General features: G+C 44.4%; 2 protein-coding genes and 1 long non-coding RNA gene across 5 annotated transcripts in view; 2 read left to right on the plus strand and 1 right to left on the minus strand.

Moving 5' to 3' along the window:
• Positions 1–8,816, minus strand: part of BMP2K (BMP2 inducible kinase) — a 41,480-nt gene extending 32,664 nt beyond the window's left edge. For both annotated transcript variants that reach the window (XM_014892054.2, XM_014892053.2), the window contains exon 1: positions 8,451–8,816. In XM_014892054.2, coding sequence (XP_014747540.1) covers positions 8,451–8,598 — 148 coding nt within the window. In that variant the 5' untranslated portion in view covers positions 8,599–8,816. The remainder of the gene's footprint in view (positions 1–8,450) is intronic.
• Positions 8,817–8,864: 48 nt separating this feature from the next.
• On the plus strand, positions 8,865–12,624 carry LOC148224119 (uncharacterized). Its single transcript, XR_015803515.1, has 2 exons — positions 8,865–9,970; positions 11,312–12,624. It is a non-coding gene; the product is annotated as an uncharacterized LOC148224119 (long non-coding RNA).
• A 1,579-nt stretch (positions 12,625–14,203) lies between these two features.
• LOC148224120 (nucleolar pre-ribosomal-associated protein 1-like) overlaps positions 14,204–24,150 on the plus strand; it is a 44,948-nt gene continuing 35,001 nt past the window's right edge. Inside the window, exon 1 of one of the 2 annotated variants that reach the window (XM_088164384.1) lies at positions 14,204–14,354. The gene's annotated coding sequence lies outside the window, so the exon portion shown is untranslated. The remainder of the gene's footprint in view (positions 14,355–24,150) is intronic. The other variant, XR_015803512.1, reaches the window with a different exon arrangement.

Below are 24,150 nucleotides of genomic sequence, written 5' to 3' on the forward strand. Positions count from 1 at the left end.
CCTAAATAAGTATTCCCTATTTCATTAAGACAGTCCCCTAAGATCAAAGCTGGATTTGTTTTCTTTCCAGTTAGGAACCTTCACTTTTTTATTTTCCTCCACCCTGCCTCTGTTCAGAGACACAGTTTCACAGATGAACCCAACCATATCCAAGACATCCCACTAGAACTAGAAAAAACTAACCAGCCCAGACAAGTGTGAGCAAGGAACATGTAAATGTGGAGAGGAAGGTAAAGGTTCCTACCTCCTTAACCAGGAGACAAACACCGAAAGAGAACGAAATCCATTCCCAAGAAAACAAGGAATGCAGGAGAAGAGGATTTCTTGCTCCTTTCTTGTCAGCAGCTGGAGAGTGATGCAGAGAAACACAGAAGCCCTCCTCGGAGGAGAGCAGGGGTTTGCCATTGGCCAAAGGAGGAAATGCAGGCCAAGCCATCTCTGCTGCAGCACAACCACTGACCAGAGGTGACGTGACCCACAGCGGTGCGCTGCTGTGCTGGGCACCCCTGGGACCCGCAAACTACCCCTCACAATGCCAGCTCCAGGCATCCCTAACCGGCAAATATCCCAAACACCTCAGGAAGCAGCTGCTCATCCAGCACATTAACAGTTCAAACTAAGCCCATGAACACCAACGAGGAAAACCTTCCACTTCATGGTAGATGCCTGCAAACTTAACAGTTTCTTGGGAAAAGGACAGCATCTGAAGCAAAGAAGTTACAACCAGGCAAGTGACTGACCCTGCCTGTGTTCTGGGTTAGTTCCCCAAGCTGTCACCCAGCTCTCACACTGCCCTTTGGCAGGCACAGAGCATTCATAGTGTCAGCTAACACAGCTCAGCTTACAAACACCAATTCCTTTGACTGTGGCAGCCTGCTCAGCTGCAATATGACAGAGGCAAAAAATAGTTACAGCAAGTAAAATATAGCATAAGGTTAAGGAATTAGGAGAATGAAGACAAACACTGTAAACCAAACAAGTGCCAGAGACAAGCAGCACAACCTGAGCACCTCCAACACCTCCCCTATTCTATTCAGCTGCAAGTGGGACATCCATCAAATAGCACATGTGCACACTTACACAGCAAACCAACATCTACAGCTGCAAAAACAGCTGAGCTCACACAGTGAACATGCTTATGCAATATGACATGCTCATTCTTCCCAGCTGCAAAAGCCAGGCGAGCCAGTGACTGTGCTGCTCCCTAGACAATGAGCCTCATCCTGGGGGTTCACTTCAGTTCTCCACGCACAGAACCACTAGAGGAACCCTTCCCTGTGAGTAACATACAGGTTACTGACTGCCAGCGCTGCTACCACACCAACAACAGCCCTGAGAAATACATATCCTCTTCCCACAATCACTAGTTTCTAGTTAACCTATGTCTGAAAAGGAATTCTACTGCTTTTACCCAACAACTTTTCTTTTCCATGCTGACATGCAAAACACTAAGATTAATAAAAAAAGAAAAAAATAAACTTTCAGTTAAACCAGTCAAGCACACAAAAAAAACTTTAAGATCCTGCAGAGCTTCTTTTAAAGCTACACCATGTCCTTCTCAGACACAGCTAACATAACCTTCATTCTTCCATGTTGCCTTATCCTGTGAGGGGGTCCAAGACCTTCCTCCTGCAACACACCTGCACACTTACCACATACCCTTCCCTTCTGACTACTGTAACATTAGCATACTTGACTTAAATGCATCTGCAAAGACAAAGGCAAGTAGATGGCACACACATTAGCACATCTGTCTTTCTGCAAAAGGTGGCAAAGGACAGACAGCTTGACTGTGTGTGTAATATTAACATGCTACAAATGAAGTTCCTTCTACTGTAACCATCTGACTCTCAGCCACTAGCCTGAAAACTTAGCTCAGATTTGCTCATTCCCAAGTACTTCCTCTTTCCTTAACTACTTCTGGACAGACAAAAACTAAAGGGGTAGCATCTTCGAAAGAGACCAGAACCATGTGCACTGAACAGAGGTGTAACACGACCCATCCATTTACACACCACGCAGGAAGGAGTGTCCACAGGGCATGCAAGGACTAATAACTAGATAATCAGAGTGCATTAGACCACGTGTCCTAAGAGCTGAACTTGGACCTAGCAGTACAATAGATGCCTTTGTCAGCCTACAGATGTTTGCCAACCTGTTCGTTTCTCCACCTATGTCCCAGAGGCACACAGGAGCTCTGGAGAGCACAGCAAGAGCAACAACTCTGCACAAGTGCCACCACAGTGGTCAGCACACCAGATGTGTGAGTGACTCAGCTGAGTTACAGCTTCCACTCTGTGAGCTACGCTATATGAAAACAGACACTTACCTGCACACTGGTGTAAAAAAGGATCACACACAAACCCTTGAACTGCTCTTGGTTTGCCTGCTCATTACACAGAACACAGCTACATGCTGCACTAGCCGTGAGGCTCAGAAGTCCCAAGAAAATCCCCACACACGACAGCACAGGCTCCCCATCTTTCACCACCCACCAATCAAAAGCTGGTCTAGGATCTCAGCACTGGCCAGTCTGCAGATATGTAGCCGTGACTAGTCTGGGGAGTGTAGAAGAGCTTCACGTATATTGTATCATACTTTCAGCCAAAAGCCAGTTTCAAGTGCTCACACTGCTTTTCCTCCCTTGTATCTTGAACTGGAACAAACTCTATCTGCTACTCCAATATTAGCAAAGCAAAACCGTTTGAGACAGAACAACAGGCTTGACCTTAACAGTCATGTGCAAACAGATTCAGAAATGTTACACTCTGGAAAAAAATTGAAATGACCAAACCCAACTCAAATTCCACAAGTTAGCTTTCCAGAAAGCCTTCCAGCTCATAATCCACCTAAACAACTGAACTAGATGACAACTCAAAATAAACCAACAGCTTCCACAGAGCACCAAGTCACATGCAATAATCAAACTAATGAAGAGCAGTACTGTACATGTCACCTTGTCTCATAGGAGAAGACTACCACACCACAGTCACAACAGAAGTAATCCCGCACTAGGTATATTGATAATAGCTTTTTATTAACAAAAATAACTGCTCCCAGAATTCAAAACTAGGCCACACCAAGTGGAAACACTTGGAATTACTCAAGTTTACAGATCCATTATAATGGCACCTCTCTCTATTTACCTGTCCAGAACAAAGAACAACAAACAAGCCCTACTTTGACAGGAGATGAAGCAGTGTCAGCTATACAAATTTACAGCAGCTGCTGGAGCTGCAAAGCCTCACAATACCTCACTCTGGGGACCAAAAATGACAGTATGAGAGATTAATTGAGGGGGGGCATTAACAAAAGCAAAGAGAATCTTATGCACAACACAAAGTCTGTTTATTTGGCTTACAAACTGAACTGTAATTTTTGAGAAATAAGGTAGGGGAAAAAAAAGCCAACACTCAGACCACCCTAATTTCAAGAGAGGTCTGGAAGAACTAAAATAAACAGCATGATTATCTACCAACGCACAGCACAAGAGCTCACAAAACAGGACCAATTGGATTCCTCTCCAATAAGGTGACATGTTTCTTAGGCCTCAACTACAACAGTACGAAAGTAAGAGGCAAACCAAATCATAAGAGTTATCAAGTACTTCCAAAGACTACACAGAATTAAACTAAGACAGTAGAACTCGCAAGAAGCTCATTCCTTCACAGGTGTAAGAGAGTGGAGCAGTGGTTGGCTGGCTCAAAACAAGCAGGTGGGAAGTGTGTGGGGTAACAGGGCGAGCTCTGCATAGGAGAGGCAGCCACTGCTGCCCCCTGCCCCCTCGAGGCTCTGTCACTCTATACAGGCCCACACGATAATGGCATTGACTGACCCACGGCGAGCCGCAAAATGGCGGCCACTGACCCACGGCGAGCTGCAAAATGGCGGCCACTGACCCACGGCCTTATCCAAAAGGGCAGTGACTGAGCCATGGCCGGCAGTAACCCAGACCTGTTGGAAGGTTTTTTCCAGGAGAAAGTCAAGCTGACCCCCAGAGCGGGTAAATGGGGAGAAAGCCACTGACCCTCCGTGGGTTAAAGAGCAGTTTGTTAATGAACCTCCTGAGAACTGGGTTGTTTCTCCCAAGTACAAATAAGAGTGAATCAAAGTACCTTCCTAGAAACCCGACAAGAGGGCTGGAGCTTTACAAGTGGTTCGCCAGTAATGACTCAAAGAGGTTGTACCATAAGAAAAATGATAAAAGAGAGCATGACATTTCCCGTTTTAGCAAACTTTTTTCACTTTGTCTCCCTACTGAGAGGCCCCACAGAAGACTATGCTTTAACTACATTTACTACACAAAGCAAACCTTCTATTATACAAACATAAACTAATGAACTTCTAAGTACTTAATGAAGCACTTTACACCACTTGAGTGGCTTTCTCCTTGCCTCTCTAGTCCTAGACACAAGGTCACTCAGAAAAGCAACAGCCACCTAAGCTACAGCAGCAGAGGCTCACCAGCACACAGCTCTGGACTCGTCGCTTTATCAGCCCGGACGATAAAAAATAAACCACTGCACCCACTATCACACAACTTCTTCCCACATACACCAGGGCAAAGCCAAGTCACAGCACGAGATCAGCAATGTGTCATGTTCACTCTTTGCCGTCCAGAGCTGAAGACCTGCCCTACATCCCCTCTGGGTACCCCTGAGAGCAAGGGGCACACAGAACCACCTGCTTCTTCTTCAAGGTGCCTGGCATCTCACTCTGCACTCCTCAGCAATCCACTGGCTGGCAGAGCGGGAACTGCTGTGGGGAACACTACACAGCACTCTTCTATTTCTCTAAGATGCAACAGCCTATGCCCCAAGACCCTATTAACCAGTTCTGAGCAAAAACAAAAAACAGATTATGGCCATCTTTCCTCATCCACAAATCAGCTTCCAAGCCAAGCCAATCGAGTTGGAGAGGGAAGCTGGAGAGCCTGCTGCCCTTTTTTTTAACAGCTGCAATTGTCTCATTCTTGCTTCATCTGCACTTGTTAAAAACATACCCACATACTCAGTTACAACACTTCCCACTTGCCTCTTGGTCTGCTCGTGGTCCAAAGGCAACTTAGAACCTGGCAAAGTCTTTATTTATTCAGCTTAAACATTTCAAGCCCTGCCAAGCAAAGAAGACAGTAAGACAAATGAGCATCTTCCAGTGCCTACCTTATTTTAGGAGACAGAAAAAACACTTTTACTGCAGTTACTAAGCAAAAAGGACTTAGTGAATCCAAGACAAAGCAAACAATTAACTAAGTAGCATCACCATGTCAAGCCACAACTTAGTTTCTCCTCCCTATGTAACACAAAAATAGTTTGAAAACTCGCTAATTTCCACTGTTCACAACAAACTGTTCTGGATTGACACTTGAGAGAAATTTTAAAGCATGGCTCACACCTGGCCACTTGCAGTTTGCTGCAATTTCTGAACTGTAGAGTCTTTTTCAATATTGGAGTTCCCATGCATCATCACCTGTAACTTTCAGAGAACTCCCCGTATTTTTATTAGATTTTGCTTCCCAAACTTGAGTGGCATTGGAAATACTCTCGTTCAACAAAAAGACAGAAAAACAAGGCCTTCACTCTGTATTAGTCATTTATTCCACATATTTCTACCTTAGCCTCAAAATGGACAGGAATTACTTATCTACATACAACCTTAAACCAAAATAACTGCTTTTCCCCCATCTCTGACAAATAAAAAGTAAAATCACCTGCCTCCATCCAACAACTTACTCGGTTATGAAGGCCAAGAAGTCATCATAGAATAGGTGTGTATAGAACAAAAGAAACCAGCTAACAGCCTAATAACTACAGCTCTTCAACTTTGCACCTTCTTTAGTCAAAAGGATCTATTTCCTTTAGACAGCATTACACTTCATTCAAAACAACTGGACTGTAATGCTCCACACTTCTGCCTTCAGAACACTGTAATAAAACCATTTTGTCAAAGACTACATAAAAGTATCCAGAGGGCAACACTTGTATCACCATGAGAAATCTACCAAAGGTCCACCACTGCACCCAGGAAGGCCATTACAATCCAAGCTTTTCCGTATCACTACTGCCAGCCCCCCAATTACCAGGAGCCTCAATCCTCTACTCCACCAGGAGCTGCCCCCCTAAGATTACTCACAGCAAAATCAGGAAAGAGGGTGGGGGTTAAACAGCTTGTATAAAACAGACATTTAAGCTATTAATTTTAATAGCTAATAAAAACACAATGTACCACACCTCTGCTAACAGAACACTGTATATCTCCTCTTAAATAGATTTGTTAAGTTCTTTAGATTCATTAACTTCATCTATCATTAATGCTTCATAACACAAGCTCTAACTTGGATATTAGCATCTTAAATGCTGTTTCATCAGCAGTGAGTAATAGGAACTACCTGACAAGTTAACAAGCCTCAGTTAAACTGTGTTTCAGAAACTGAAAGAAAACAGTGCCTTGTGAAAAGAGGACAGGGAAAAAAAAAAAGTTTTCTCCTCTCCCCGCTCCCAAGAGAAAGATTATTAAGCAGGAGATTTGTAAAGTGTTCAGCATTAATTACAGGTAGCAATATGACTAATGTAGGAGCAGTAACACACAATTCTTACTATTAATTGTTACTGAGGCAAGGGACGGATTGCCAACAAGTAATCCCTGGATAAAAAGCCATCTCTCGATCCACGAAGCCCTGTGTCAGCGAGGAGAAGCCAAGCGCCACTTGGACACTCCATCACAGGGCCCTTTTCCCGGCGGCGCGGGGCACACACACCGGGTACAGCCCAGCTGCTCCCCGACACGCCGAGGAGCTGCGAGACACCGCTCCCTATTCCCCCAGCCCGGCACTTGTGCCACCTGTTACTTTCTTATCCTCCGGGCCCCTTTGGCCCCTCCCTGCTGACCCGCCCCAGGGCTAGCTTGGAAACTTTGCTGGACATGTGGCACATTGGCACTGCCCCAGCCTTTATCGGTTCTCGTCCTAAGCATCCATACTCACGAGACCACATCAAAGCTGAAAAAAGGAAAGCAGTAGAAAACATCTTTCAGACTCAAAAAGTAGGAAGTTAGGAAGTTAACAGTCACGTGTTGAAATCTGGACTTTCCCTACCCACTAGCCCTTAAGAGCTATCAATTTGTTTCTGCCAGCTACAGAAAGGGAAAAAACCATCATCTGTAGTGATTCTAAACACAGAACATGAGAAAACTTTTAATGACGTGCTACACTAAACAAAGCACTATGCAATTTCTCTCCTTTCCACTACATACGTTTTCTGCATCACCTCCTCAATTTGCTCAAGAGCACATTGTTTTGTGGGTTTGGTTGTTTGTTTTTTTTTTTTAAGTCTCTACCTTGCCATCAGCCCCGCTAAAACATGACCTGCTGTCCGACCAGAATGACCTGGAAGTAGTTCCCAGAAAGCACCACCTAGGCTTTGGGCAACCAGGTATGCAGCTGGCTGACTCCTGACACCACCTTCATACCCCAAATACAAAATACTGCATTCTAAATAATGAGTACCAAATTCCCTTTTCTATGAAAATAATTTCTAGACAACAATGAAAATCTAAGTGCCACTTATATGTTCCCATTCCAATTATCTGCATGCACTTGTTAAAACTACATCATAAATCTCCCCCAAGAAATGCACATGATCGGTGGAAGTTTACTAGTATACTTATGCATAAATATACTTACCATAGTCTAAGCAACACACAGACGAAAGTGACAGAGATGAATTATTTTACCCACCACATCCAAAGCAGTGTGTAGTAAACATTCAGGAACTATGAAATACACATGACTAGCCCTGAGCTCAGTGACCTGGGAAGTGAATTACACTTTACACATCACGTCAGTTAGCAGCTCTGGGAGATGAACACCACATTGTGTCACACACAGAGAACAAAATTCAAAAATGGCTGTTTTGATGGTGTCCCATGCCAGCACCTAGTGAAGCAGTACAGCGAAAAAAGTCCAGCCAACCCTACGGCTACAAAAATTCACACAACTCTTCCTTCGGTCCCAGTGGAAGTCCGACGACACAAAGTGCAAGTTCATCAAAAGAAGCAACACAAGCCGAGCACCCTGCAGCGAGGGGAGGCTCCACAGCACAACGTGCCAGCACCGCACCTCCACTCGTGACCGTGACACCAATCTGCTGCCTTACGCCAAGAAAAACCAGGAATTTTTTTTGGTCGGTTTCGTTTTGTTTTTTTTTCTTTCCGAGTAGTGGGCCAAATCAAAAGACGCAGGCTGACGGAGGTGCCGGTGACACCTCGCCCCGCCTCACTCAGCCGAGGCAGCGAGCAGGGGAACTCCGAGCGCCCTCAGGAGCCCCCGGCCCAGGGAGCGGCCGAAGCAGCGCAGCCCAAAGCCTCGCACCCGGGTCGCCGCGGGAAAGCGGCTCCAGGGGCCGGGCGGGCCCGGCTCCGGCCCGTTCCCGCCGCCCCGGGCCCGTTCTTACCTTCGGCAAGCGGCTCCTCGGGGGTCACCTGGTACCGCCCCACCGCCAGCGCCCTGCCCAGGGCCACGCCGCTCCCGGAGCCACCGCACGCCGTCCCGCCGCCGCCGCCGCTCCCCTCGGACTTGGGCATGCGGGAAAACTTCTTCATGGCGAGCGGAGCCCCAGGAAGAACCGAGGAGGAACCGGAGGCAAGCGGCGGCGAAGGGGTTGCCCCGCTTCACATGCCGGCCGCGGCAGCCGCTTCTCCTCGCCCGCGGCCGGCTCCTGAAGGGGAGGAGGAGGAAGAGAGGGAAAGAGGAAGGAGCAGCCACAGCACCGGGCGGCTGAGGGGACGCCGCGCGCTATGCCGGGAGCGGCCGCCCCGCCGGCGCGCGGCCTCACGGCGCAGACGCCGCCCCGCCCCTCGTCAGAGTGCCCGCCCGGCCGGAAGTGCGGCCGGCCCTGCACGTGCCGCCGGAGCGAGGCGCGGCGCGAGACTGCCCCTCCCTCCTGGGCCCCCCGGGGTTTCCCGCTCTTGATGGGCCGCGCGCCCCCTGAGGGAAAATGGCGGGAAGCCGTGAGGGGGACGCGTGGGTCGCGGATTTCTCCCCCTCAGCCTGGCCCTCGGAGCCCTCACGGCGCCGATCGTGCTCCACCGACCCCGCCCGGACCGGGACATGCCCTCGAGGAGTCTGTGGGGAGCAAAGCGCTGTAGAGACGGTGTGGTAATGGTCGCGGTGCTAAAAATGGCTCTGTACGGCCAGGGCTGTGGAGCCTCTTGAGTCTGTGGAGTGCTTCCAGAACGGAAACCTCAGGGGGCGGTGGTGCAGTCTCTTTCTCTCCAGACATTCCAAACTCACCTGGATGCTTCCTGTGTCGCCTCTCGAGGTGACCCTACCCTGGCGGGGGAGTTTGACTGGATAATCTCCAGAGGTCCCTCACAAACCTAACCTAAAAATCTGTTTGTCTGGGAAATAAGTGTGAAAAGCGTTGATGGTAAGTATGAATTCCGGTGGTCTGTCCCACAAAAACTCTACGCAGAGGTTTGAAGGTGACTGAAAAGAAAGGGTGAAATGATGGGTCTGGACAGGAAACCATCAGCAGCGAAATTTAAAAGGTGCATTTCCCACTGCTGAAGTCTACTGACCAGGTACAGTTTCCTTATAGACATTGACACAACAAACCAGGGAATTTGCCAACACTGATTCGCAGTGCCCAGGCTGATTTCACATCTTGGGAGTCATCCCCGTCTCCTCCACCCCCCCAAAACCCCCCAATAAAAATGTGCTGCTTGTGTGAGTTTTTTTCTCCTTACCAAATGAAAACCTACAGGAAGACCGAAACAGGTAAGAAACACTCTATCAGTCTCTCATAGGGATGGACCAAGCTGGACTTTTGGCATTGACACTGGTAATTTATCAAAACAACCTTTTCCACTGAACACACAGGTTTTGGATGGATATCACTTACAAGCACTGGATGAGTAAAAGCTTCGCTGAGGTCCAAAGTGCAAATCTTCGGGATGATGTTTCCGTAACCAAGTAAGTTTCAACTTAATAATGTATGTTTCCACATTCTTATTCGGTAAGAAAATTACAATGTTTCTGTACTGAAGAGACAGCCTGTCACAAATGGAAAGCAATGATTAGCTGTTTGCATGGGCAGCCCCCTTTCTGAGGTCGCTGCTGTCCTTTCGGTAACAGCAGATAATTTTTTCAACAGCATACAGAGATTAGCTTGCAGTGTTCCTTGGGAGAGAAAGGGATTTTCAGTGCAGATGAAAGGAGCAGAGTTCTGTGAGAGGGATAACATAAGCAGCAGTGTTGTGTTAATGAAGGCATTCCTACAGTGAGATATGCCCATGCCTCAGATATTTAGTGATCTCTGAGAAAAAATGCAGCTAGGTTAGGGCACATTTGGTGCCACTGACCAGTGTGATTTGTCTGCTTCTCAGTAAAAACAATGCATTTGCTAATCGCTACTGTGACTTTGAGAGTACAGCTGGCTTTTCGGTTACCTGCTGAGTTTTTATCTGTCTTGGAGTTCCCAGCCCCACCCATGTGTTCTTGTTTTAAAAGTAGGAGGTTGAAGTATTGCTGGAGTTATTTATAGGCCGGAGAAAATGAGCCCTCTTGTTACACTGGGATTAACGCTGCTAATCGCTGTCTTGGCATCCTAGAGAACACAGAGCTCCTGGGATAGCTGGCAAACGAGTGTGTCAGCAGTGCACGCTGGGCTGCGCTTGTGAGCGTGGAGTGGCTGCAGGGCTGGCTTGTCTCCTGTCAGGAATCTCCAGGAGCCATGCCACCACTGCCTTACCGTGTTCCACAGCACCTTTCTCCTCAGGCTTGGCCCCAAATGGGTTTTTCCTGTGACATGCCAGCATGTCTTCATGTTAAGGAGTCCCTTTTATTTAAGTACAGGTCAAGGAAGTTCAATAATAGAGAAAATTTTGACAACTCAATTAAAAACACATGCCTGATTCTCCAAGCAGCTAACTGAGTGATAATTTAAAATATGTTAATAGGACCCCTCTCTTTTGTTTAAATCCTCGCCTGAGCAGAACAACATTGTGACATTTCTAGAAGCTACATTAATTTCTGGAAAGGAAGAGTTGTGAGTTGTCTTTCACTGAAGGTTTGAAATCCAAAGGAAACTTTGCTGTCCCTTGCTGAGTTAAAACCTCTCCTTTGGTTCAGGCAGAGCAAGGATGCTTTGGTCTCCTGCGTCTGCCAAGTGTGCAGCAAACCCCGCCTACTTAATGCAACAGCTGTTTGGCAGTGTGACAAACAGATCAGAAAGGTGTTTGCACTACTTAAAAAACAAACTTTAATATCTTGAAAGTACTCACGAGCAGTTTTTTTCTGGTTCATGTAAAACAGTAAATGGTCTGAAGAAAAAACTAGTGATAAAGAACAGAAAATCGGAAATACAAATCCTGAAGTTGAGAGACATCAGCTACAAAGGTGGAGAATAATGCAGAGGCTGCACTAAGGCCAGAATATCAGTGATCATTCAGGGGGTAGGGGAATGATGGCCTATGTAATGGTTTTTTCTTAAAGTTTCAATTTGATGAGTTGTGACATCATAGAAGATACTCAGCTTTCATTGTGAAAAATAAAAAATAAGAACAATATGACAGTGGAGCCAATACTGAACTTTGACTGCATGATAACAAAGTCCCAGTCGCCTGCTCTGTATGTCTCCACCACAATATTGGAACGTTGTGCTTCTCCCTTCCTTTTGTTGCTTGGGGTCTAAAATGTAGATATGTTCCTCCTTTTTAAATGGTTGTATAATGGCAGATCTATATGGCATATAAGTGATCCACCTCCTGGCTCTTGTTCAGCACACAGCACACATCTGGCAGGTTCTGTTCCGGTTAGTGTCACAGGAGCAGGTCTAGAGGGGTGTCTAATGCAGCAGTAACTGTGTTCTCCATGCCCAGACTACGAGGGCCGCTGCTTGTGTCAGAGGGTGCATCCATAACTTTATTTCCGGGCGCTGGAAACCTTGGTTCCTTGAGCAGTGCCCGGCCTCAGAGCTCAGCCAGTGTCCTGTCCGTGGGACCAGAGCGAGGCAGCTTCCAGAGGCTGGCTCACCTCCGTGTGCAAAGAACTTTGCCACCTATTAAACAGTGCCGTGTTTAGCTGGACCGCTGTAAATCCTGTAAAGATTTATGGAGGAAAGCTCTAGCTGAGAACGCTGCTTGAACATGAAACATCGGATACTTCACGTGCACTTGGAGTGTGAAACGTGATGGTTTAATCCTCTTTAAACTGAACGGTTCAAATGCCAGCACCTAGATTATTGTTTATCAAGCATTTCTGTCCTTACATCTGTCCCTACTCATAACTCTTTCCTCTGTACAATACATAAATTTGTTTTAAATCAATCCCATGAGGATAAAACAACTTCCTGCAAAAATATTTAAAATCCCTTACAGAAAGAATTTATTAAGACAAAAGAGAAGTCGAAAATTTCCTCTGTGTGGGTACTGTTTTGGAAGTCTCTCTTGCTGCTTCTGGATAAACTCTTTTCATTCTAATTGCTCAAACTGAATGTTAGAAACAGAAGAAAAAAAATCTGATTTTATAGAAATATGGCCTTTATGTATTGAAACTTCGAAAGAAATTGCTAATAGAGGGTCTCAAGTGCTCAGCAATTACTGCAGTAAATTGTTTTTTTGTCTAATGTGGGTATGTGAGAGTTATTTTCTATTTTGTAATAATTCAGTCAGTGCAAAGGAAGCACTGCCAGAGAGTGGGTTTGCCCAATAAGCTCTTCTAATTAATTTTCCCCTCTTATTGCTTCATTGTTGCCTGTTTTGCTTCTGGTCCCCTGACAGCCGTGAGAAACATTATTTTACACACTTAAGTGGCTCTACAAACTTTCTATCTTAGTAAATGCTGTGTCTTAGTTTTGTACTGCTGACCCTGATGCAGTCTTGTTTAGGCACAGTTACTGAAACCGCACAAAATGTTTATGATGAGCTAAAAGCTAAGAAAACCCCAGGAGACAACCGGTTTGGGTTTGGGTTTGCATTTTTTCTAGGATGAAGTAATATCCCAGCTCCCCATCTTAAAGGCAGGAGTGGTAATGAAAGGCTCTTTTGCTTTGCTTTATTATATATACAAACCTGCAGAAAGAGTTTGGTATGTTGTGAAATATCTTGGCATGGAAAATACGTTGATGCGGGGGGAATAAAAGACAAAGAAAAGAGCTGGAATCATTTGGAGCAGAGGGGTGGCACAGTCACAAATCAGTCAAAAAGCAAGTGCATCCTCTGAAGGCTGCCTTGGTTCCGAAGGTCTGAGCAGCCTTGGAGGCTTTGCGGTGACCTTGTGAACAAAGGCACATTTTAATTCCTCTCAGTTTCTAGCATCTCTTCTAATCAAGAAAGAAACAAATGGAGCTGTGGAAAACAACTAAGCTGCTGATTTCCAACTTTTAAATGAAAACAAACTGAGGAGACAGCTGGTGAAAATATTCAAGGTGCAAATAAGCTGACATCAGCTTTGGTGACACCCAGCGCAGTTCTCATTGACACTGAGGTCAAGAGTCTTTTATTGCAACACGAGATTCAGTCATTCGTACTGCAGCCAGCATTGGTACCAAACAAAATATAAATTCCTGGTCGAGATGACAACTCTTGGCCCGTTCAAAACAGTGAGGCAAAGCAGGGAAAACAAAGGCAAATGTGCTTGTAAGGGTCCTTGGTAGAAATCCGAAAGGAAGGACTTGGAAAGAGCTCGTAATGGGCTCAGAATTGTTCGCATCTGACCTGGTAAATTGCTTTACATTAATAATAGTCTGTTTCCATTCTGGAACAGAGCAGTCTCCAGTGTTTGTGCTGATGAGCAGGCCTCTGACTCCATTTGATAGGACAGCATGTTCCTGCTCGCTCTGTAAGAGCATTCGGAGACCCCCTGTATTTGGCCTGTTGCAGGTGAGCTCTTTGCCTTCCTTTGTCCATGTTCATGGTCATTCCCAGCTCACCATCAGTCCAGTTGCTCTCATTCTTTCTTAGAAGCAAGGCCTGATCTTCTCCTTGCTGTAACTACTTACTTTTGCAGTCCTAAAAATGTCTAAGGAGTTTATTTTATAGAAATTCAGTGTGCTCTGTGCAGCCTTTTTAAGTAAGGCTACCATCCCAGCTTATTTAATGAACAAGTCTTGCAAAGTTGTTCTCTTCCTTGAAAAAGTTGCTCACGTGACTAAAACACGTGGCCTTGGTCAGCAATTCCTAATCAGGGTATCCGATTTGTAAAAGGCCTGCTGACAGTACACAGAGATCTGGCTGGTGGCAGAGTGTTCCCTTCCTGAAAGCTAAACTTTGTTACAAGAAAGCTAAAACGACCAAGTTCCGACGCTAATACTGCTTTGCTGCTTCTACAGCTGCTTTTGAGATAAAAAGGACAAAAGGTGAGTGAAGGTCAAGCACAAGTGATCAGCCTGAATGGTATCCTACTTCCAGCAGCATACAGATTAGACTGTAGCATCCTTTGTTTAAGTCCTTTTGAGAACTAAATGCATTACTTCATAAAAAGTATTCAAGTGTCACTGAAAACGCCCAGAGGCATTGATATATCCCAGAATTACTTGTAGCAGTGAAAAGTCTTGGAAGAGCCACAGGCATTGAGGTCCAAGAAATAATTTTATTTGGAATCTTTTTGTTTTACTCTATTTGCAGAGGTAGATTTTACTGTTGAAGATTGTTCTATAAAATGAGCAATGGCCAGTCCCCCCCTACCCCCCACCCCAGTGTATTTTTTAGGTCTGAGAACACTGCGGTAATATCTGTGGTCATTAGTCCTTATGCTAAAAATTCTTAGTTCTTGATGTATAGTCTTAGAAGCTTCCAGAGAGGGGAAAAAGCTCCCTGGAACTGAGAGCCTGGGAAGAAAGAGTGGCTTTTGGGTCACAAGCGAATACTGTGTGTGCTGTTGCACGTTCAGCCACACTGACTACAGGGGTCATTGCTGGCTGACTTTTACCTTTAGAAACATATAAATACAGTTAAAAATTGCTTTAAAATAGTTTGATTTTGCAGACAGGTTATTTCCATTCACGAGTTGTCAGCTGAGAATACATTTCAAATGCTACAGAGGTACGAACTCTTAATTTTTGTTTGGTTAGAAAAATCGTTAAGACTTCTGCAAGTTGTTCAGCCAATGGCATTTGCATCCAGGCTAGGGAAAGGGAAGAATTTTGTCCGGTGTCGTCGGAAGTTGTGTGCCGCAACAAATTTGGTGGGAAATATGGCGAAAAGAGCATTACTGTAAGTTTCAGCCAGGTGTAAGTGGATACACTGTAATAACTGCTGATGATTTTGCAGCAGCCTTTCCTGCAATAGGCTGTCCATGGTTGCACAGTGCAAACGGTGGAGGCAAGGCTATTGCTTATCCTGGTGACTGCTGTTCCATGCTCTGCAGCCCAAGTGCATGAGTAATGGCATGTTTGTTCCCCTTTCTGTCCTGGGTGAGAGAGTGGTTCTTAGGGGAAGAGCTATGTTAGCTGTCTGTTCATTTCCTTTGCTGTAAGGGCTGTTATGTAGGAGAAGTTGGTCAGTGTTTCTTAGTGTTTACTACTAGGAAGGCAGGAATAATTTGTCTTAATCTACAGGAGAGAAAATTCAAACTGCACAATGAGAAAACCTTTCCTGTAATTAGAGTGTAACAGATCAATAGAAGAAAACTCATTAAATGCAGTATCCCTGTCCAAAAGGTGGAAGAAGCTTTAACTTTTTAAATGTTTTATTGATTCTCTTTAAAGGCTTAATACATAAGTATTTGTTCAGACAAGGTTGAAGTTGAACTGTAGGTACACATAATATAGCTGGGGAGGTTCATCTGAACTCAGTATTTATACGTATGCATTTGTGACAAGGAAACTCTGACTCAGTGGAACTTGATGTGACCTGTAACAGAGATGTTAGGAGCTTTAGACTCAATGGTTCCAACTCACAGTGTGCTGGCTGCTTTGTTTTACTCTCCTGTTCGTCTGTGCTTGATTGGAATGGACCTTCAAGCTGCCATAATGTGGAATTTACTGAGGACATTATTTCAAGTTTTGTTGCAAAGTCAATAAAGTAGTATACGTTAGCTTACAAAACACATGAAAACTAGATTTAACAGTAAAAGAAAAAACTGCTGGTGTGGCAGAAGGGCCTGCACAGGGCCATAAATCTGGATTTGTGACAAGGATATATTTGGAAAAAGCGACTGTGAGCTAAACCCAGCAAGAGTGTAAAATTTTTTCTAAGTTCACTTTTTAAGTTTGCTTAGAAGTTGAAGGATGATTGAAACAATCTGACAAGCCTTCAAGACATACATTTTTTTTCAGAGCATGCATTGGTTTTCCAATTTTATTGGCTTTGCCTATAAAATTGTGTAATCGGTTTTAAAAAGATCCTTTCTGCATTTTTTTCATCTATTTTTTTTCTCAATTTGCAATTGCAATAATGATTTCTGTGCAGGATTCTGGCTTATCACTTCCTTCTAGTGTTTGATTAGTCTCTACAAAATGCCTGCACCTAGTCACTGCTGTTTGAACAGATTAACGTTTATTATCTTTGCGAATTCAGACTTGCAGTGTCCTTGAGAGGAGATGAGTAAAAGCAGCCTGGAGAGCCATGAACAGAACCTGGGCACTGCTCACTTAGATGTGGCTGTTGCTGACAAGGCAGGAGCACTGGAGACTTCACCCAGCACGCCTGGCTGTCCAGGCTGAGGGGATTCATCGTTCATGAGCGATTCCTACAGACCTCCCAATCCATACGCAGCGCCAGAGGGACACCAGCACACACAGGGGGTAAGGAGAGAATTCCTCGAGGTTTGGTACAGCTCATCATCCTGTGGGAGCAAGGGCACGATTTCAGGGACAGCCCAGCTGTGCACCGTGCCAAGTGCAGGTGTGGCACTGAGATCCGCCAGAGATGAAAACAGGGTACACATCAGCTGATACCTCAGACATTTGCCACGGCCTACAGTAATTAAATTCTGGGGGCTCACATTCGCTCCAGTGTAGCAGGACCGGTTCAGATGTGAGCTTAATGAAATCACTGCGGCGTGCACAGTTTCTAAACTGATTTAATTAAATCAATCAAGGCAGAGTCTTTATTCAAACTGCCTCTAAAGCTTTCCATCTGTGATCAAAGAGATGATTTCTTCCTGCTCCCTGTGTGCCGTGGGTATCCCTGGAGTGTAGCAGGGCACTCATGTTTATTTGTTGCTATCCTGCCCTATATCAGACTCAACTGTTTAGAAAATAAATCAGGCAAGTCCCACTTACAAATCTAGGGCAGCCTTAGCTGTTAAGCTACTACCTGTTAGCATTACTACATGAAACCCCAGTAAAAGGCTCTAGGAGGAAATCTGGTAAAGACTGGACTGGACACTGTTGATAAGGCCATGACCCTGATATTGATATGTAAAACACGAATAAGATAAAATTATTTATTTATTATGCTCTGTATTTGTATTAAAAAAAAAACAAAAAAAAACAAACGGTTAATTAAACCCAAAAGCAGACAATTTGAGCTGCCTCTGGGAAAAAGATACAACTATACAACAGCAGACAGACATAAATAAACATAGGAATAATTTTATCTATGAATGTAATACTGGACTAACCTGTAGAACCCTTTCCCACTAAGGTCATGGAGCTTAATAGCTCAGGTAGATGCAAAGGAGACATCTGCTTTGGTAACAAGAAGACTCTGAATTACCACAAGCAGGTTGATTAATCATTGAGTCATCAAAGTGCAGTATTAACTTTAATGCTTCATTACAGGTGATGGAAAAGGTGTCTTCATTATTTTGATATCTGTTGTATACTTTTTCCTCTTTAGCATCTGGTGTGATGCACGTTTGAAGCCTGGATGAGTCAGTGGCAGTTACCAAATTATACTTCACATGGCAGCATATTCCAATTGTTATGTAAACCCTGTGGTTTACCTAAAGAGCTCAGCTCATCTGTCTGCAGAACACATATCTGTGTGTGCTAAAATTTCTAAGCACTATTAAGATGTAAACATTTAAAAAAAACCCAACCCAGTTCATTTATTTAAAAGCAAAACCTGTCGTCTTCTGCTGGAGGAAATAATGTTATTTTTTTCTTAGCTTTCTTATGTTTGATCCAGTTTGAGAAATGAGAAAAAAAAAAGTCTCAGTTGTGCTTCATTTAGTTTGAATTTGTTGATTCAGTAAGTGTCATTTCCAAAAGCGTTTTCAAGCCTCACTGTCATAATGAAGCCAGATAGTTTTCAGTTATTAACTCTGGAGTTATCTGGGAATGAAAAACACTGGCTGTTACCTAAGAAAGCAGAACCTTCCAACATTTCCTCCTGGTTGTTTCCATCACCAAGAGGTCCTTACTGACAGTAGCATTGGTGCTTAAATATCTCTTTCCTTAATGTGTATTCAGCTGGGAATACATAAGTCCATAGATAAAATACGAAAATCTCTAGCTGGTCTTCTGCCAACCTTAACTGCTTCCGAGAAGATTCTACTCTGCACGAAGAACACTCTGCTTTGCACATAAAATGCTTTAAGACATCTAAGAATACAGAGCCTAGGTTATCTTAACATAGGCTTGATAGAGAAGGTACCTCTGTCTACCCGAAAATGTCTACCACATTATAATGCACTTGATTTAACAACTGTGTGGCTAGAGTCACAGCTTTATGGGGAAAAAGAAAATTAGAGATCGTGCTTCTAACACCTGACACTGGCCAGAAGGCCTGCTTGTTCCACAAAGTAACAGAGCTAGACTTAAGCGTGACTTGAAAACACAAACAGAGGATCCAGGAGATGTGAGGTAACCCTTCCATTCCATATCCAAAGGAGTGCACACTGCCCTTCAAAACGAGGTGATGTCAGTGAGATCCATCAGATGTCTGGGAACCACACAGCCTGTGTGTAAACATGAAGCATGGAGGAGTTGTTTAGCCCAGAAAAGAGTCAGCCTATTATTGACAAAAACAGCACATGGGAAGAGATCAGTCTGCACAGTCACGTTCCCTTAACCAGGGCAGAGATAGGGGTACCTAAATAGTACCCAGTGAAATTTAGGTTAAACATCATGGACAAATTGTGCAGCTGCAAGGACAATTAAGCATTGAATGAGTGGCCAGGGGAGATGGTAGTGTTTCCAGCACAATGAGGAACAGCCTAGACAAAAGGTGCTTAAGAGCAAGCATATTAGTTTTTAGTTATTCTCCAGGCAGTCTCTTTTCTCAGGGCTCTCCCACTGCTTCCCTTCCAATGGATTTAACTGCTTTGTCACCACCCCACCTATGCTAGCTACCTTCAGAGGGCCTGACAGGTTACATAACCTGTGCAATTCTTGGCAACTTGCTTGGGTTTGGAATTTACTGCTTCTGTGTAAGACTGGGACACAGCCTTGTGTGCCTTACCGTTGAAATATTACCTGTCCATTGATAGTAGTTCACATAATAAAGGTGCAACCTGCTCCACATCATGTGGCTCACCCACAACCTAGACCAGCAGCACTGTCGCTGTCCTCCCACTCCCACCTGAATTGATCAGGTCAAGTGCACACAGCATTTTGCAAGGGCTGAAAACCAGACTAGAATCTTGGCTCAGCTGCCAGAGCCTGGGTACACTAAGTGAGTATCGCTGACAATCTGTTGGTAGTTTGTACTGTGTCTGTTCCTGTCCTGGAAGCTGCACCTTTTTAGTGTTCTGTGCTCCGGCTGTGTCCAGTGCCTGATGACAGCTTTACACACAGCTGCTACAAAACACAGTGGGAAGCACAAACCAAAAAATGGGTGCATGTTCCAACAGCTGCTCTCCAAAAGGCCTTCTGGAGCCTAATGCACAGCAAGCACTTTGTACCCAGCTAGAGACAGCCTTCTGTTAGCCACGGTGCCTGACAAAACAAAAATCATCCCCTCTCCACACACTCCAGTTGTTTTATAACAGCTGATGTTGCAGCAAAACCCCCATCCTTCCAACCGGTAACAGAGCCCCGTTAGTAGTGCAAGGTGTAGCACTGCTGCGAGCTCCTGGGGCCCGTTCCAAGGCTGCCTGACCTTTCAGGGTGGGTGAGAAGCTAACCAGTTGCACTCATCTCCACTCATCCAGATAGAGCCAGGTTAGCCGCGATTCCTTACTGACGTGGCATTTCTGTTCACGCGTCTATTCACACACAGAGGATTATGATAATTCATAGCTAAAGCTCATGCCAGTTCTGCCTGGCTCTGCCCCCAGAAGATTTGGAAGTTTTTCTTGAAGCTATCGTTGGTGATGGATTGTCAGTGACTGACCATTCAAATAGACCAGTTCCACAGGGTTGTTCTGCTTCCTATAGTCTTTCACTTGTCATTTGTTCCTCTTGAAGATCCCACGTACCAGGAGCTCTAATCCTCCAGGAAAATCTATCTAAGTTGTCCCTGTAATCAAGTGTACAATAATGTATAAACTTTAAGGCAGACAGCTTACTCCCCATGCAAAGAAAGCATTTGCATTTGCAATGTGAAGCCTGCAAGACAAGTTTTCATTAAACCTACCCCCTGATAAGTAGAGAGCTTTAGCACGACTGTCAGAATTCCCTGAAGCAAAGGCTATAAAGAAGTAGTATTTGGCAAGCGCTGCTGTCATCTGCAAGACTGCCTCTTTGATCCTCCTTACACTTGCGTAATCTCTGCCAACATCTCTGCAAAACAGAGCAACAGAGCTGTTGCACAAAGGTGATCTCTGTCACTTGCTTCTCTCCTCTGATGGAATTTTTGCTTAGAGACTTCTATTTTTGTACAGTAAGAAAAGCCCTGCACCTCCTTCTCTACACACTCTACCTTTGTATTGCAGCATTTACCCATGTTACAGATATTTCCTTGATTTTTCACTATATTTCCAGTACCATATTATACTGCACAACAACTGAAGGGTAATTAATGAAGTCAAGTAGGAAACCTTGTCCTGAGGAGTCACCCATTGCCAAGAGCAGATTTGGCTATGCCAAAAGCTGTGGCACAACTCAAGGCACTCTCTTCCAGGGACTGGTATTCATGTTCTGCCAGTACATTCATGTACCTTTCAGAACACTATCATTGAAGACACTGGTCAGACAACATTAATAAAAATTTAGGAGTGTTTTCCATCTGGACCTCTTCTGATTTCTGGACCCTGAAGGTAAGCATTAGCCAGACTTCTGAACCTTTTTCCCATGTTCTTTTTAACATGCCAGCTATGAGTTTATTATTAGTGAATTAACACAGAAAGTTAATCTTGAGAAAAGAAATAAGCACGGGAGGTTTAAAGGATTTGAAGTCAAAGCCTCCCTTAATTCTTGTAATAAAAATTTTAGATACCTCATTAAAGTACATCCACTACATTAATCTTTCAATATTCACTGAAATATGTCAAGATGAGCAATATAAAAGTGCAGGTGGTATACAGAATCAAACAGAAATTACTGTGTTACTTGAGACTCCTTGTACATCAGATGAAAGCTGAGGGAGATAAAAATATATGTACAACTAGCATGCAAGCTTTTGCTTCCAATTGTGATCAAACTACCAAATCCTTTTGCTGTTTATGTTTCACTAGCCTGTTTTTGTTTCTGAAAGGAACAAGACACGTCCAAGCTGCTGAACTGAACTGATCTAGAGAGCATGAAATCAGAGCTTCCCAACATGTGCCTTTTTCTGTTAACATCCACCACAAAATTAGTACTTTCTTTAAGAACATGTGGTTTAAAGTGGCAGCTTCTTTGGAACCTTTGACTAGGTATTTTTAGAATCAAAACCAAACAATTTGGACACTCAAAGCGCTGCCTTTATTCTGTGTTGGTGTAGCAGCCAGTAGAACAGGTCTTGGTTGACAACCAGAGCTCCTGTAAAATGACACAGTGTTTGTCTTTTAAAGAAAACCAACTCTGTGCTGTCTTCTACTACTGTGGGAATCATGTCTTTCAGAGGATCCTGCGTTTTACACAACTCTGGATTATGACCTTTTTAGGGGCAAATGGAACTCTTTCATGTAGCAGTACTTTAATTACAAGGTGCCGTTTAGAAAAGAGCCGGTGTTGGGCTCCCTTTCCTTTGGGACCTGCAGCACAGCTCAGTGTTTCTATGAAGCACTTGCTGGAATATTCTTGAGCAGAATTGGAATGTGGGAGCAAGTCCAGTGTTCATTGTAAACATGGCATGAATTCAGTGACAGCAGACCAGGTCCAAAAGTTATCAGTTTGCATTTGACCTTAAATATTTGGCTTCCACAAGTATGTCTATTTAACAGGTTTGTCCCCTGCTGGTGTATCCTACTCTTTGTACAGCCGTTTATACCGGTGCACAGAGATGAGATTTATCTGGATCAGAGTGCTAACATGCACTCACTTGACCCTTCTGTCCTACATATGCATCAGTCTTTTTCCTTCTCTTGTTCTCAAGTTACATCTAAAATGACATTTTGGACAAGAGAGCAAAAAGAAAAGATCATTATTCTCTGCAGAGCAAGGGCCAGATTTTCCACTGCTTTCCACCGTGCCAGGGGAAGACATTTGGCTTCACTGTGGCTCAAGAGGAGCACAGAGCAGCCCAAGTGCTTTGTGCCCCCTCTTTGAGCCAACTAAAAGGAAAGCAGGAGATGAGGTGGAAGGTCAGGTGTATGGCACAAAATCTGCTGGGCTGCATCACCTACGTGTGCCCTCTGGATGCAAAAAAGTCAGCATACAGAAACTCTCAAGACGCCTGAGCTGTAGGAGACAGCTTTCCCTCAGCCATCCACAGAAAGGGACACAGCATTAAGTTGGTCTGCTTGGTCCACCAGCTTTAGCGGGCTCCTTCACTACACAAGAGCTCATCTCCCTTGCAACCAGCAAGAAAATTCCTTGAATGCCAGAAAAACGAACTCTTGTTCTCTCTTGCCCAGGCATTGCCTAGTAGTGTCTCTGGATCCAAATACAGTTTCACCGAAGTAATGGAAGTGATAAATCAGGTAAAATCTATAGCAGATTGACATGGAGATGATGTTGATTGTTACTGAATTGCATTGCAGCATACAGGAAGACAGCAAGCAGAGTTGCTCTTTCACCCCACACTGCAGGTAAAGAACAGCCCAAGCCATGTTTGGCTAACAGGGATCTCTACAGCAAAATTTAAAACCTAATCTAATTGTATTGTTGGGATGCTCTTCACACCAGTGTTGCAGTGTCAGAGGCAGGCAAAGAGAAGTTTTCCATTTATTTTTGAAATTATGAAAAACCTCCACCAATATGAAGAGTAAGATTTGAAGTATTTAAAGAATATAGATTTTGTATGCAGTGCTCTCCAGTGATGTTTGACGCCATAGATGGGAATCCTAAGGCTTAGGCAGGATCAGTCAAATTGCTTCTCCTGACAAAACTTGTCTAAAACTCTGTTTCCATTTTTCTGACCTGTGTTTTCATGTGATGATAATTTGCAAGCTGTGGATATTCAGCTTCACTGGAGGGACAAACAAAAAGCTTTCTGCTGCAGAACAGTTTAAGCAGTTGGGAGGGAGAATTCAGGCCTCATCTCTTCTTTGCAAAACACAGCCTTCTCAATTTTTTATTTTTAGCCATTTAGGCACTAGCATATACTTTGTTGTTGACTTATTATGGGAGGATAATACGCATGATCTGTGCACTCAACATATTTCACCATTTTAATGAGCTAATACACATTGTTATCAACAGCATATTTCTTGTTTTAATACCTTGATCCTGGCAGTCTGAAGTATGTCTTTAATAGCACAGAAACATTCCCACTGTGCGGGGAATAAGGCAGTGCAAAGGAAGCCTGAAATACGAAAGCTTATTTCAGCTCACCAGCACCCTGTGCCAGCGGAGCACTGCAAGCTGAGTGACACACAGGGCTTGGTTTCAGACAGGTGGCAGAGCTGGGAAAGCAGAAATCTTCCAGGCATAACTGCCATTAACCTCTGCACCCGTTTCCAAAGGGAACTGTCATTTCCCTGTTGGTAAGTTTTCATCCGGGCTGTTGCTGACAAGCCATCAAAGCATCCAGCCAATCCTGCTCACACAGCCAGTTGTACAGTCCTAGGGGAGAGGACAGGAGCTAGACCTGAGAAGGCTCTTGGTCTCCTGCTGTGCTTAGATTATGATTTAATGCTAAAAAGTTGGCATGGCAACCAAATGCTTGGAAACAAAAGGCCAAGGAATAGGTCCAGAAGAGGGCCAAGCAAAAAGCGCTGCCCAGCTCTTCCACGGGCAG

Source organism: Sturnus vulgaris, chromosome 4 (genome assembly GCF_052056855.1).
Source record: "Sturnus vulgaris isolate bStuVul1 chromosome 4, bStuVul1.hap1, whole genome shotgun sequence".
NCBI lineage: Eukaryota > Metazoa > Chordata > Aves > Passeriformes > Sturnidae > Sturnus > Sturnus vulgaris.